The 14,757-nt window shown below is 45.8% G+C and overlaps 1 protein-coding gene across 1 annotated transcript in view; it reads right to left on the bottom strand.

The window, feature by feature from the left end:
* Window positions 1–14,757, bottom strand: part of Plg (plasminogen) — a 39,027-nt gene that overhangs the window by 11,720 nt on the left and 12,550 nt on the right. Inside the window, exons 6-13 of the mRNA XM_075959303.1 lie at window positions 13,837–13,957; window positions 12,195–12,313; window positions 10,357–10,519; window positions 9,685–9,830; window positions 6,981–7,140; window positions 4,900–5,081; window positions 4,027–4,175; window positions 2,663–2,756 (exon numbers count right to left, since the gene is read on the bottom strand). Coding sequence (XP_075815418.1) covers window positions 2,663–2,756; window positions 4,027–4,175; window positions 4,900–5,081; window positions 6,981–7,140; window positions 9,685–9,830; window positions 10,357–10,519; window positions 12,195–12,313; window positions 13,837–13,957 — 1,134 coding nt within the window. The remainder of the gene's footprint in view (window positions 1–2,662; window positions 2,757–4,026; window positions 4,176–4,899; window positions 5,082–6,980; window positions 7,141–9,684; window positions 9,831–10,356; window positions 10,520–12,194; window positions 12,314–13,836; window positions 13,958–14,757) is intronic.

Consider the following 14,757-nt stretch of genomic DNA (forward strand, 5'->3'; position numbering starts at 1 on the left):
TCTGCTTCAGTTCCCGTCTTCCGGTTCCTCCCTTGAGCTCCTGCCTTGCTTCCCTCAGTGATGGATTGTGATATGAAAGGGTAAGCCAAAGAAACCCTTTTCTTCTCCAGGTTGCTTTGGGTTATGGTGTTTAATCATGGCAACAGAGAAACTAACTAGAACAGACATTGGTACCAGTCAGTAGGCGATTGCTGTGGCAGACCTGAGTGTGTCATATTGGGGAGGATTCTGGAAGGATTTTGGAGATTTGTGCTGGAGCTTAAAGAGCTATTCGGTGGACGCTTAGGAGACAACTGTGCTGTGGGACAATGGTCTGTACCCTGTCACTTGTATTTTAATTAAACACTGACTGGCCAGTAGCCAGGCAGGAAGTAGAACCAGGGTGGCCAGGCAGGAGGAGGCAGGGCAATGAGAACAGAATTCTGGGAAGAGGAAAGATGTAGTCTGCAGTCCTCACCCAAACACAGAGGAAGCAAGATGAAAACACTTCACTGATGAAGGTACCAAGCCACATGGCTAACACAGACAAGAATTGTGGGCTAATTTAAGATGTAAGAATTAATTAATAAGAAGCCTGAGCTAATAAGCCCACCAGTTTATGATTAATGTAGACCTCTGTGTGTTTTGTTGGGACTGAACAGCTGTGGGACCATGTGTGATAGAAACCTCTGTCAACAAAAATGAAGATCTGGCTTGTGGCATTCAGAGGGGAGTCTGAGAATCCTCAAAGACGCTACTGGCCCTATTTATGTGATATTTTGAATTGGGAATCTGTGAAGTGAAACCTTTGCTTTGTTTGGATAATCAATGCTGGTCAGCTGTGATTAACAAGAGACCATCATTTTTGAGGTGGAACCTCCTGGAGAGACTCTCCTCAGATCAGCACTCGGGAGTTGTAGTCTGTTTGGGGTGGGGGTGGGGTAAAGCTGCACATCAAGCTGGCAGCGGAATTTGGCAAATTGTGTTTAAGCCCCTCCCATGTGGTACTTGTTTTGAAGGCATGGAGGGATTATGGAGAGTAGCTGAGGCTTGGCATTATGGGACGTGGCTTTGAGTACCAAGACTTGACTATTGACTTATACTGAGATGAGTATCTCATCTGGTATTCAAGGCTTTTCCAGAGAGGATCAGAGGTGAGGCGATCAGGAATCTGTGAAGCCAGGACAGAGAGCCCAAGGTCTGAATGCCATACTACCACATAAGGGCAGCCTGTGATGGGGAGGGGAAGACAATGGGGGAGGGGCATACAAGGGATAGAAACTGAGAACAGAGATTGAGAGACACTGACACCTTAGGAACTTTCAGGTAAAGAGGCCACCAAGACAGTGTCTTCTAAATATACAAAAGCTCCCGCTAGAGAAAAAGGTCTCTATCCATTTCCCCAACTCTTATGGTAACACTGGCAAGTAGAACCTGCCCATCACTTCCTCCTCTCCCTCTATCCCCTGTTCCACTGAAGAGCCACCTACATGCTCCTAACCACTGCCCCCAAAATACCAGGGACACGGCCAGCCAGGGAAAGCTTTGTGAAGTAAGCCCCTCCCTCCGGGCCCAGCCATGCCCTCCCCCAGGCAAGCACACTGGGAGAAAGAAGAGTTCACAGTGATGGGTTCTAACTGCACAGCAGGTGAGCACAGGGCAGAAGCAGTTTTACCTGCAGAGTCAGCCGTCAACTTGGCACCCCGATCTCAAGAACTAAAGTCAACTCTCTTTTCCCAGGTCCGAGCCTCTTTTTCCCCAAGAGTCTCAACTTGCCAAGGATGGAACCTAACAAGGCATCTCTAAGTTAGGTGGTGAGTGAGTAGGAAATCCATGGTGGGGGATAGTGGGGCTAATAGAAAGATCTGCATTCTTTTCAATGAAATTTGAGGAAGATATTTTGTAAGCTTTCAAAATATGTGCGTATTTTCCCCTTCTCTGAGGCTGAAGAGGAAGATATCTTCGGTGCTTTAAATGAGAAATGTCCCTCAAGAGCTCGTGGATGTGAACACTGGTTTCTGGGTGGTGGGGTTGTTTGGATAGGTCAAAGATCTTCTGAGATGTGGAGGCTTTTTGAAGGAAGTGCATCTCTAGGGCTTGGGCCTTGAGAGTTCACTACTTCAGCCCCCTCCAGTCACTCTCTGCTTCTCTGGGTGCAGTTGACGTGGTCCATAAGTCTCTGCCGCTGTGGATGTCTCGTTCCTTGGAGCAGTGGGCTATGAGTGCTTCCTTAAGTTGCTCTCCATCACGGTATTTTTATTGTAGCAGCAACAAAATAGCTAACACACGTCCTAGTCCAGTGCCTCTGAACTTGTTCTGTGAGCATCTCCAGTCCAATGTGGAGGAGCTCCTGGGATGCCTCCTGGAGCTGATTCAGTCATTCCCTTCTGCACTTTGAGGATTTAGTATTAAGTTTAGCTGATATGGGGCAAGGACAATAATAGGCCAGGTTCCAGATGTTTGGATGAGGGCCCAGGGTAAGAGGCAGCCATTGTCTCCTCAGAGGCACTCTGCTCAAGCCTGCCTGTGGTGCTTGTTTGTTTTGTGTACATCCTCATGAAGAAGATGGTCACTCTATGTTCTGGAAAGTGGTTTGTTTTTTTTTTTTTGCCAAAGAAGGAAAGAGAGGAGAGAAGAAGGGAAGAGAGAGAAAGGGGGACGAAGGGCAGCGGGAGGAACTTACGACACACGGGGACATCACAGTAATCATAAAGTTTTCTGGGGTTTGTTGTGTAGCACCAAGGACCATTGACATCACCATCCGGGTTTCGGCAGTACTGAAAAGAGACAGGAGTTTGAGGGGAGGCTCCCTGGGGTGGAGGGGACTCCAGATGTAGAGACGAAAACCTTCTCACGGGGGGTGGGGGAGGGACTGTCCCTTTGCTTTCTTCCCATCTTACTTTTTGATAGTTGGTTTAAGGTTTTTTTTAAAGTCTCAGACTGTCACTGGTCAAGTCTCTGCTCAAACCAAGTTCCAGCTAGGAAGCCACTCCCTGGGCCCGATGTAAGAGAGCCAGCCATCAGGGACAGTGAGCCATTCCTGGCTGTCTTGTCATGAGGCCTTATCGTTGATTAAAAAGGTTTGTGCCCTGGATAGAGGTGGGCGGTCCTTGGGTTTCCCACAGGTCAGGGAACCCTGATTGCTCTTCGAGCAGATGAGGGAGGGTGACTTGATCGGGGGAGGGGGAGGGAAATGGGAGGCGGTGGCGGGGAGGAGGCAGAAATCCTTAATAAATAAATAAATTAAAAAAATAAAAATAAATAAATAAACCCTTCCCCCACCCCCCCAAAAAAAAGGTTTGTGCCCTCCATGGGGCCATGTTTTCTCTGATAGAGTCATACAAGTGTGTAAATACAATGTGGTCTCTGCTCTGTGCTTCCGGACTCCTATGACCTATCCTACATCCGGAGGAGCGTCAGCTCCTAAAGCCTTTGTGACTTCCTTGATTGACAAGAGCATCTTTTGCTCTAATGAAGTGAGCAAGAGAGCATCTAGAGGGGCTAGGGATGTGGAGGTGAAGGGTGTTTAGTAGAACCTCTCGTGAGCAAAGAATTGTGACTTTTTGCCTCCTTATGCTCTGACCCCCAACAGAAGGAGAGAGCCTGAAGGTTGCTCTGGTCACCAAAGTCAGTACTATGAACAACCACGCCAACATAACAAAGCTTCCATTAAAAAAAAATACATGTTTAAAGAAATTCCCAGGCGGTGTGGGGAGCTGGAGAATGATGTACCCAGAAAGTTCAAGAGTCCTTCTGTCTCCACACCCCTCCCATGCAGTGCCTACCACCCCTCCCCACAGTAGTTACCCCAGGAGCCATGGGATTTGGCTCTGCCCAGACAGTATCAGAATGGGGTCAAACTGGAGGACACCGGTCATGGCCTCAGTTTTGTCCCCTAACCCCGACCTTCTCCAAATTTCTCCTCCCTAACTTTCCCCTCATCATCAAAGACCAGCCCTGGCCAAGTTGGTGTAACCCCAAATTGAATCTGTTCAAGAAGCTGATGTATGGAAAATGCAGAACAGAACATGAACCAGAGTAGCTTACGTTCTTTTCCAGACCCGCCCGTGGGTTTGACACCGGGGTGAAGATGCTGTGAGGGTGGGGTTCCTGGGCAGCCCATTCCTGGCAGGGGGTGCCAGCCGCAGTGACGGCTATTTTGCCTCGATAGTCTTTACCAACCCCAATCATGCAGTCTGTAGGAAGAGGGAGATTATGTACCCTGGGAGGTCCAAGCATGGCACGGCATAAATGTGTCAGTCCTAGCTGCTCTAATACAGTGCTATGAGCCTTTAATGCAGTTCCTCGTGTTGTGGTGACCCCCAACCGTAAAATGATTTCCATTGCTTCTTCATAACTTGTTTTACTACAGTTATGAATCATAATGTAAATATCTGTTTTCTGATGGTCTTAGGCGACCCCTGTGAAAGGGTTATTAGACCCCAGAGAGGTCTGGACCCACAGGTTGAGAACCACTGTTCTAATATGTTGGGTTGCCCTCTAGTGGCGGACCCAGGGTCTCAGCAAACACCGACACACTGACAATTAGCAAGACTTCCTATTTGGTTTAAGAAGTTGCCAGAAATGTTTACAGGCACAGGGTTGGAAACGATCCCATCATTGGTAGGATGTTTTAGAAGGAGAATTCAGGCTAGAAGACAGGAAAGCCAAGCTTTACAAGAGTGTGAATAGTTAGAACACCTGGAGGGCTCACAGGGTGCCTTAGGAAGCTGTCCCTCCACCTTCTGCCGATGATCACCTCCCCCACCCACCGCAAGATGGCACTCAGGCTCATTCCACAGAGCAGACCCTCAGCCCCCATGGGTGTCCTACACAGTATGGGAGTGCCCACATCAGTACCACTTCCTCTGTGTCCAGTGTCCACATCTGCCCACAGATGTCCGATCACCCGCTCCTTACCTGGCTCAGAGGTGGCCTCCACATCTGGAACTTGGGGGACCACGGGCGGCTCTGCAGCGCCCCCTCCTGTCTCAGAGCATCTCCTCAGGTTGCAGTATTCCCACCTGACGCTTGGGTCAGTGGTGTAACACCAAGGGCCCTTGTCGGCATCTGGGTTCCTGCAGTAGTTCATTTCCAAGCCTCTGCAAACCCCAAGACAGCGGTTGTCAGTGATGGAGGAATTCAGCTCCTTCTCAATTTTGTTACAACAGTGTTAGCAAGGTACCTTTGAAGACACATGTATCATCATGTATATTAACCAAAACCGAGACAATGTAAATGTAATAATTTATATTGCATACGGTTATAATATATGTACATTGTATCAATGTGAATTATATCATAATGTACAATATATTAAAATGTACAATGCAATATATTTACATTGTATAAATGTAAAAGCAGGCATCATAATATTCTCCTTTGATACTCTGTTAAATACTTTTCCCCAATGTAGATCTTGAAATGTAATTTTAGATTGGAAAAAACAAACACAAATACATCAATATCTTGCTTTGTTTAGGGTTTGGGTTGGGGGCATTGTTTATCTACACAGTATTTGTTATGCCGGATTTTCTGGAAAAAGACGTCCCTTATGCATTGAGCTGCTTTGCCTCCTGCACTGAAAAAACATCTGTCCATATGAGCCGGAGTTTGTTTCTGCACTGTCCCCATTTCCTTCGTCTCTGTCCCTTCCTGCTGACACCATGGCACTACAGTGTCTTGATCACAGTGCTTCTGTGGACTTCAGTGCCAACCCTCCAGAACTGCTCATTTAACCATTATCTTGATGATTTGGAGAACTTTGCCTGCAAATGTTGCCACTTTTTCCAAAAACATACTGCTAGAATTTGTGGGCTGAATCCAAAGCCTAACTTGGTAAGGGACTGATAGATATTTAATCTTTTGATCGCTATACAGTATCTCTCTTTATTTAGCTCTTAATTTTCCCCTTAACAATGTTTAAGCTATACAGTTGCAGTTCTTAGGTATGCTACTTTAAAATTTTCTCTAGGTACTTTGTGGTTTTTATGTTATTGCTGGTGGTGTTTAAGGTTTCGTTGTTAGTTAAGTGTAGCTAGTGTAGAGTGCAATGGTTTGAATGTCGGCCTCGTGTAGACCGGATTCTCTTTGAACATGCAGACTCGCTCAGTTGTCATGACTGTCTGTGTCCATTAGTCATGTGCCCTGCCAGTAAAGATGCTGTACTTCATTTCAAAACTTGAGGCCCTTCCTTTCCTTCTGTCCTTTGTTCTTTTCCTCCCTCCCTCCCTTCTGTCCCTTCCTCCTCCCATCACGTCCTTTCTTTCTCCATTCTTTCCTTCCTTTCTTCTCTCCTTCCTAACTTGATTTTTTTCCTTCATTTTCTCTGTCTCCACTTTCTTCATTCCTCCTTTCTCTCCATCCTTTCCTCCCTCCCTTCCTAACTTGTTTTCTCCCTCTTTTCCTCCCTCCTTCCTTTCATCCATCCATCTTTCCCTTCTTTCCTTCTCTCTGTCCCTTTTACCCTTCTTCCCTTCCTTCTTTGTCTCCCTCGCTCTCCTCCTCCCTTCCTAACCAGCTTGCTTCCTTTCATTGTCTAACGCAGTGGCTACCAACACTGGTATTCTCTGGTAACCCATACCCCTTAGGGATGCAGGTGCAGCTAGAAAGGCTGGCCTGGAAGTCAAGAACAACAGCAAACTCAAACACCATTCCAGTGGTTTCCATCGGAGTGGCACACCCCAATGCTGAGAGGTGGCATGATCTTTAGCGCATGTTGGGGGATGGTACCATTTCTAAGCTTTATGGTGACTTGTTCTCTCAAGATTTCCACCAACAGGACCTTACCACCCATTGCCTCTACAAAATTTCTCAGGAAAGGGAGCCAGTAGGTGGCTTCTCTTTTCTCGGGCCCTTTTTGCCAAAACCGAGTTCCTGACAGTCTGCCCATGTGCCGATCTCAGAGAACTTTGGTTCAAAGACTTTGGTTTAGAGCCTGGGTCAGTATGGGGAAACCTAAGTCAGCTATTGCTCTCTCATGGTTAAAATCAAAGACATACGCATTTGGGAAATTCTCTGGGGTCTTCTGATGCCGGTGTGGGGTCATAGATGCCCAGGACTGGCACTTTTTCCCTGTGTTGGTGGTGGACGATGTGCCCCGATAGCTCTGCCCATTGCCTTGATAGCATTCCTGGACCACAGGTGTCTGCTCTGGTAGAACTAAAATTAAAGCAGAAGAAAGGGGAGCAAATAAGACCTGGAGCAGACACCTGGACACCGATTTATGACACACACAGTAAAGCAGTGTGGGAATTCCTTTACCATATTAACAGGTAGTTGGACATCACACACACACACATGCACGTATGTACATGCATACACATGCATAGTCCAGTCACAAACACAAGATTTATAGTGTAGAACATATTATGAAAGCAAAACGAAAGCCCTTGGAAGAGGAACAAACGAGGACTGCTAACTGAAAACGTCACTGTGTAAAAGTTATTTTGATAAATTACTACCAGGTGGTCATGAGGACAAGTGGGCAGGGGCTCCATGGTGAGGGCAGCAGGTGGGACTGGGCAAACGACAGACCTGAAACGCTTGCCTACTTCCCTAGACCCTCTCTTTGCTCATAGGACACCAAAGCCTTGAACTTCTGGAGATGGAGCAGAAGGCGGCCTTGCGTGTAGGGCACACGAAGAGCTGTTGCTCCTTAACGATGACCATAGTCAAGCACTATTAGGTTGGGGTGTGAAATAGTCTTGGTTAGCTGTCGGTGGGTCTTCTGGTGAAGATGACCAAGGGGGATAAAAGGAGAATTTGAGTAGAGGTAGAAACTTCTAAAAATAGTAACAAAATAGAAGTTGAAGGAGCCAAACCTACAGCATCGGAGACGAGGAATGTCTTCAGTGACTCGATCAGCAGGAGACACAGCTAAGGGATAACAAGTCAACTAAAACATAGTTGGGTAATTGTGTTCCACGTGACACAAAAAAGAGGAAGGACGAATGGTGGCCACAAAACTGGGGACAGAACAACTCCCTTAACAATGGGCTCAAAGCCAACCACACACAACTGTATAAATGCAAAGTTCTCAGAAGGTCAACTTGTACAGCTGCTTTGGAAATCAATATGGAGATTTCTCGGAAAATTAGGAAACAATCTACCTCAAGACCCAGCAATACCGCCGCTGTTGGGTATATACCCAAAGCATGCTCAGTCGTGCCACAAACACACATGTTCAACTATGTTCATAGCAGCATTATTTGTCATAGCCAGAACCTGGAAACAACCTCAGCTGAAGAATGGATAAAGAAAACATGGTACATTTACACAATGGAGTACTACACAGTGGAAAAAAATAATGACATCTTAAAATTTGCAGGCAAAATGGATGGATCTAGAAGAAAAAAAACATACTGAGTGAGGTAACCCAGACCCAGAAAGAAAAATATAATATGTATTCACCCATAAGTGGCTTTTAGACATAAAGCAAAGAAAAAACAACTTGAAGGCCACAACCTCAGAGAAACTATATAACAAAGAGGACCTTAAGAGAGACATACATGGACCTACATAGAACGGTAAAAAAAGACAATATCTCCTGAGTAAACTGGGAGCATGGGGGTCACAGGAGAGGGTAGAAGGAGAGAGGGGAGGAAGAGAGGGGAGTAGAGAAAAATGTATAGCTCAATAAAAACAATTTAAAAAATCAAAAAAGAAGGTGAATAAGTTACACACACACTAGTGTAGGCAAAGGCTTCACATCAGCAAGATAAAATCAGAATGAGGAGTATGTTCAGAGACTTGGGGAGACGTTACACCATAACAAAGGATGCCTTTCATCAAGAAGATGAAGACAATGTGTGTGTATTACCAACAGAGCTTCCCAATACAGAAGGCAAACAGCAACCAAAGAAATACAGACTGATCTGTCGTTAAAGTTGGACAGGTAAGCAATATAACAGAAATACAGAGCCCTAATAAGATTTGTTCACTTTGGCTTTTTAAAAAAAATATTTATTATGTATACAATATTCTGTGTGTATGTCTGCAGGCCAGAAGAGGGTACCAGACCTCATTACAGATGGCTGTGAGCCACCATGTGGTTGCCAGGAATTGAACTCAGGACCTTTGGAAGAGTCAGGCAATGCTCTTAACTACTGAGCCATCTCTCTAGCCCACATTGACTTTTAGAAGAAACTTTCTAAACACAACAGCAGAAAGTCAAATTTTCAAGACCTCGGGAAACACTCACGAAGTCTGTACCCGGAGCCACTAGACAAACAGCGAATTGAAAACGCTGTCCTTTTTTTTTTTTTTAAACCCATCAAAACTAAAGGAACCCTTTACTACTCCTGGAAGCGCAGTGGTAAATACTTGTGCAGTGTGCTTGAAGCCTGGGTTTGATTCCAGCACAGCAGCAGCAGCAGCAGCAACAACGAAGATTAGCACTAAGAACCAGAGAGAAGGTTCGACAGGTAGAGGCGCCTGTTGGCCTGCATTCACTCCTGGGACCCGCATGGTGGGAAGAGCAGACTCCCACAAGTTGTCTTCTGGCCTCCATAGATGCATACACACATACACAAAATAAATAAATGCAATTTAAAAATTTAAAAAGAAAAGAAAACGCTGTCCTTGAACTCACACAAGCAGCACTCTGGCCCACAGCGAGACCAAGTGCGCTGTGAAGAGGCCATTCGAGCACAGACATGAACAGAGCAACCCGACTCCCAGTGAGCTCTTGTGACCTACTCATACCTAAGGAATCGGAAGGTTCTGGCAAGGATGCAGAGGAGTCACAGGACGGAATCTCACAGTATTCCCACCTCAGATCTCCATCCGTGGTATAGCACCAGGGAGCAGTTTCTCCATCCGGGTTACGACAGTAATTTTCTTCCAGATTTCTAGAATAGAAGTATGAGTTTTTTATTCAAAGGGTTGAATAATCCAGGTGTATACATGCGTTTTAGAGGGGGGTGCTGCACATAACTGATACTCTAGAATCTCACACACTGAATGACTGTCAGGTATCAGCTTACGTGGAGCTTAGATATCACATAGCATGTCATGGACTCTGACCCAGAAGAGCTGATGGCTCCAACCTATTCCTTGTCTTCGTGTGATGGGATAGGTCTCTAGTTCTGTGTTGTACGCAGGAGTAATGAGGACATTCCACACTGTCCTTAGGGTCTCAGACTTACCCTAGAGTTGAGCCCAAGACTTTGCATTTCTGGTAAATTCCTGATGGTATTGGTGGGGCACACTTTGAGAAAGACTTTTAAGAGGAAAAACATTGCTGGATGTCACTTTCCTTGCATGTGACCTGATCAGTCTTTATTCTTGAATTCTTTATGGTACAACCAAGGTAGCATCAATGGACTTCACAGGCCCACAGTTACCAGAGCAGGGAAGGAGGCGGGAGGGACATACTTGCAGGGGAAATTTTCTGGCGTCCTGTTGTGCTTATGAGGGGTCTGCTCACTCCAGCGCTGGCAGGTTTTCCCGGACACGGTGACAGAGACGGTCCCTCGGTAGTTCTCACCTTTTCCCTTCAGACATTGGTAGGTTGGACCAGAAGAGGGTGGGGGTGTTGCTTGAATAGGGGAAAGAATTGATTGTGAATGTTCTCTATAAAGAATGACCCAACAGATGTTATGGGAAGGTTAATGCAAGATCCTCTGCCTACCCCCTTACTCCTCCCTTGGGGTTTTACACTTGAGAACTTCTTAGTGTCTTCAGTCCAGTAGACTCTGTATCTTTAAGGCAATTTCATCAGGGATGTCTCTAAACATGGACCCTTGGGTCAGATGCTTCTCTCTCTAGTCTTTTGTGTTCATCAACCATGGCAAAAATCAGTGTTAAGTCCTCTCCAACCTCAAGTCCTTACATAGACCAGTGATCCGGGCCCTTTTATGAAGAATACATGATTCACTGGATAAACACAACTGAACAGCATCCATCTCCCATAAAGACACAGAACTGAGAAAGAGCCTATGGGAAAAGGAGAATATCTTTGATACGTATGTATTCTAACAACAGAGCTTCAAAATACAGAAGGCAAACAGAAATGGATTAACCCAGAGTGAAAGCAGAAAGCTAGATTACTTGGTTCTATAGTCACCTTGGATTTGAGGAATGTCTACACTGATGAGCAAACAGCTTTGTGTGTGTGTGTGTGTGTGTGTGTGTGTGTGTGTGTGTGTGTGTGTGTGTGTGTGTGTGTGTTTTACATCTTCACATTGGTGCATGTAGAGGCCAGAGGACAGGCCCAACTTTTATTCCCTAGACATTTCGCTTTTTCTTTTCTTTTTTTTTGGGGGGGGGCAGGTCTTTTACTTGGAAGTACCAAGTAGGCTTGTTAACCAGCTGGCCAGCAGATCCAGGGACTGGCTTGTCTATGCCTGCCTCTGCCTCTGCAGATCCAGGGATTGGATTGTCTACACCTGCTCTGTCTCCCTCCTCCTGGCCAGGACTAGGATTATAAACCACTGCTATATTCTCAGTTGTTGTTGTTAATATGGGTTCCAGAGACTGAACTTGGGTCATCAGGCTTGTGGGACAAGCACTTTACCTACAGAACTATCCCATCAGCCTCTGGGTCAGAGTGAAACCCCCAGAAACTCCACACCTCTAGGGACAGATCATCCCTAAGTGAGGGCAGCTACCCATGGTGATGAGGTTGCATCACAGAGAACCATCATCTCCTGGGAACCAGACCACTCCTCTCAAGTGATGATGATAACAGTCTTCTCCAGCAGGAGCAGAGCTGAGATAACAATCCACAGCCCACCCATGACCAAGACCACCTGCTCCATCAGCTGCGTGAACCCCAAGCCCATCCTTCATTTCTCCCCTTCCAGAAAGTCTCAGAGCTCCTGTTCCCGCTTAAATATGAACTCAGCATCACCCTTTATCTGTACTTCTTAGTTGGCCACACTGATTATGTCTTTTCTGCTTATGTCTGCTTATCTGTCTTTTATTATTCCTGTGTCTTTAATGGACAAACTGAAGTGGGTGAGTCTGATCTGTCAGGGCTCCTAGAGCTGGAGTTTGTCTTAAAATGATACTGTTGACAAAAGGCAGAAGTCTCTGGCTGGGGACAAATCAACAAATAGATCCTCTTATCGGCTACCTTCCTAGCTATTAAATTGGATGAAAGGGGACAAAAATATCCTGCAGATCTGTGGACTGCTCCCTGGGACTCAGCTCCAACATACTTCCCAAAAGGGGCAGATAGGGTGCGCACAGTGTTCTGGCTGTGAACTTACTGCAGCGGGTGATGTCACAGTATTCCCAGCGTTTGTTGGGGTCTGTGGTGAAGCACCAGGGGCGTGGCTCCCCATCAGGATTGCGACAGTAATTCTTCTTCAGATTCTTGCTTGGAAATCTGGGTGGACAAGAAGGATTTTTTTTGCTTTGGTTTGGTTTGGTTTTTGTTTTTTGAGACAGGGTTTCTCTAGCTTTGGAGCCTGTCCTGGAACTAGTTCTGTAGACCAGGCTGGCCCCAAACTCACAGAGATCCTCCTGCCTCTGTCTTCCGAGTGCTGGGATTAAAGGTGTGCATCACCACTGCCTGGATGAAGGATTTTTTAAACAGTTATTATAAACATCAATGCATGAGAATCTTTGAGAATGAGCAGCCTGCAATTAGAGGAAGGTGGTCCTCTGCTGACAATCCAGGAAGAAGGAAGGCTCAGCCTTCCAAGGACTGTAGTTCTAGAAGTTTCCACATGTAAGACTTAACAGAAGAGGGTGAGAAACTGTATCTTTCTAACCATGCAGAATTTTGAAGCAAACAAGCTCTGGTTATTTACTACAAATAATAGCACTCTTCAAAGAACAAAGTGTTCACTGTCTGAAGACAGTGACGTGGTACAGGCAAGAAGTCGATGCCTGGTCCTACTGGTCTACCAGGCTCCCATCCCACTACAGGAAGCTTTGAGAATCCAAGGTTGGGGAGCTATGTTCCTGTAAGCACCTGGCCAGTGACACCTCCTTGGCAGGGACCCAGGGATCTAGCCAGATTGTCTCTGTTCCTTGTTCCTCTCTAGGACTGAGAGCTTAGGACAGAAAGAAAAAAGCTAGCAATGGTGAATTTATTCCCCCGCTTCTGGTTTTCTACAAATGGCTTGACCTAGTCACACTTTGAGGACCCTACTGTGCTTGCCTTTGGAAGACAATGGCAGGAACCATATTTTAAGCTATATGGAATGGGAGATGCGAAAACTCAGTGATGTCATCTTCCACAGGGACAGCTATGGCTCAGCCACATTACCTTGAGTCTTAGAATCCTTATTAATGGCACTGGGGTCATCATAGAGGGAGGGAGAAGAGAGCGGCATCTGTGGGAAATGTTTTCCTGTGCAAAATGTCAGCTTGAATCCTTGCAAGTGCTTACTCTGAAAACCATCATTGCTTTCTGGAACGGGGACCCCCAGGTACTCTACTTAAATTCATAGTCACCTGTGAGAACTTGGTAGAAGTTGTGAATGACCCAATGTAAATACATATAAAATACCAGGGATTTGCAAGACCCTTAGTATTCATTCACGCATCGATCAGAGTCAGGAAGTCTACAGTGTAACTGGAGTTTAAAAGGAAAGGAAGGGAGAAAAGGGGACATCACAAGCTAAGTGTGCTTCTCAGTTTTAACAGAATCACAGATTGACTGTGGGTTTGGTTATAACCCAAATTCTATTCATAGGGCCTTGGATGCTGCCTTTCTAAGAAGCACCCATGATACCCCTTGGACCATGTGATGATTAACAAGAAGATACACTTCATAGGCAGCCAATGGGGGAGGATGCCAGCTGGGAACTCAGTCACCTAGCCTTCAAATCCTGAAGCAAGCAGACATATCGGAGGAGTGGTGCGTGTCTAAAGAGCCCCCACCTTGGCCGCATGACTTACTTGGCAGGGATATACCCATGAGCGTGTGGGCTCTGCGAGTCCCAGGCCTGGCAGTTGAGTCCAGACATGGTCTTGGAGATCTTTCCCTCATAATGTTCTCCACTGCAGTGCATACATTCTTCTGTGTGGTGAAAGAGGGGAGAGAGAAAGGAAGAAACGGAAGTGAAGCCCAGCGGAGCACAGACTGGGATCCCTCTAGAGAAGTCACCAACGCTTCCTGCCACTCATCCAGACCTGACTTCTGATAAAAAGACTTGGAATGTTCTGACGCAGTCAGTGCTCTGTTCTCTCTCTAAGGTGGTATATTTAGGCTATTTGGGTCTGTGCCGCCTTAACTATGATGACCGTAGTCAAATTCAAAAACTGGCGTACATGTCCTTGAATTTGGAGGCACGCATGGGGAAGACATATTCTCAGAAGCCTGTATATTCTCCATTTTAATTTTTAAGTAGTGAACATCATTTCTAGAATAGTCTTTTAAAATTCTATGAATTTATTTTCATCACTTGATGACTGACAATATATGGGCACTATCTTGGAATTTTTCTGCTGGATTTTCTTTTGATACCTGCCACTTCGCCTCAAATCTCCCAAGTGTCTGTGTATTGCTGAGAAACTTGGCTGATGGGGGTGGCCTGAATGTTGTCATGTTTTTCTCTCTTTTTTGCTCTCTAATTTCTTTAAAGACTTAGACTTTGACTTGAATTTGTTAAAATCCCATGGTGTGGAGGAATAACACAGAACTGGAGTTTTATGGGGTCATTAAAAAAACAGCTGTGAAATTGATATGAAAAGCACATGCTCATGGGATTTCAAGGCCAAATGACCTGTATCCATATCTAAATACAGGAGCTCCTCTGACCATATAGATAAAGTAATGAGACAAGCGAGCTGGCACCTGAGACATGCCCGCATTGCCCC

This window comes from Microtus pennsylvanicus, chromosome 1, assembly GCF_037038515.1.
Source record: "Microtus pennsylvanicus isolate mMicPen1 chromosome 1, mMicPen1.hap1, whole genome shotgun sequence".
Classification (NCBI taxonomy): domain Eukaryota; kingdom Metazoa; phylum Chordata; class Mammalia; order Rodentia; family Cricetidae; genus Microtus; species Microtus pennsylvanicus.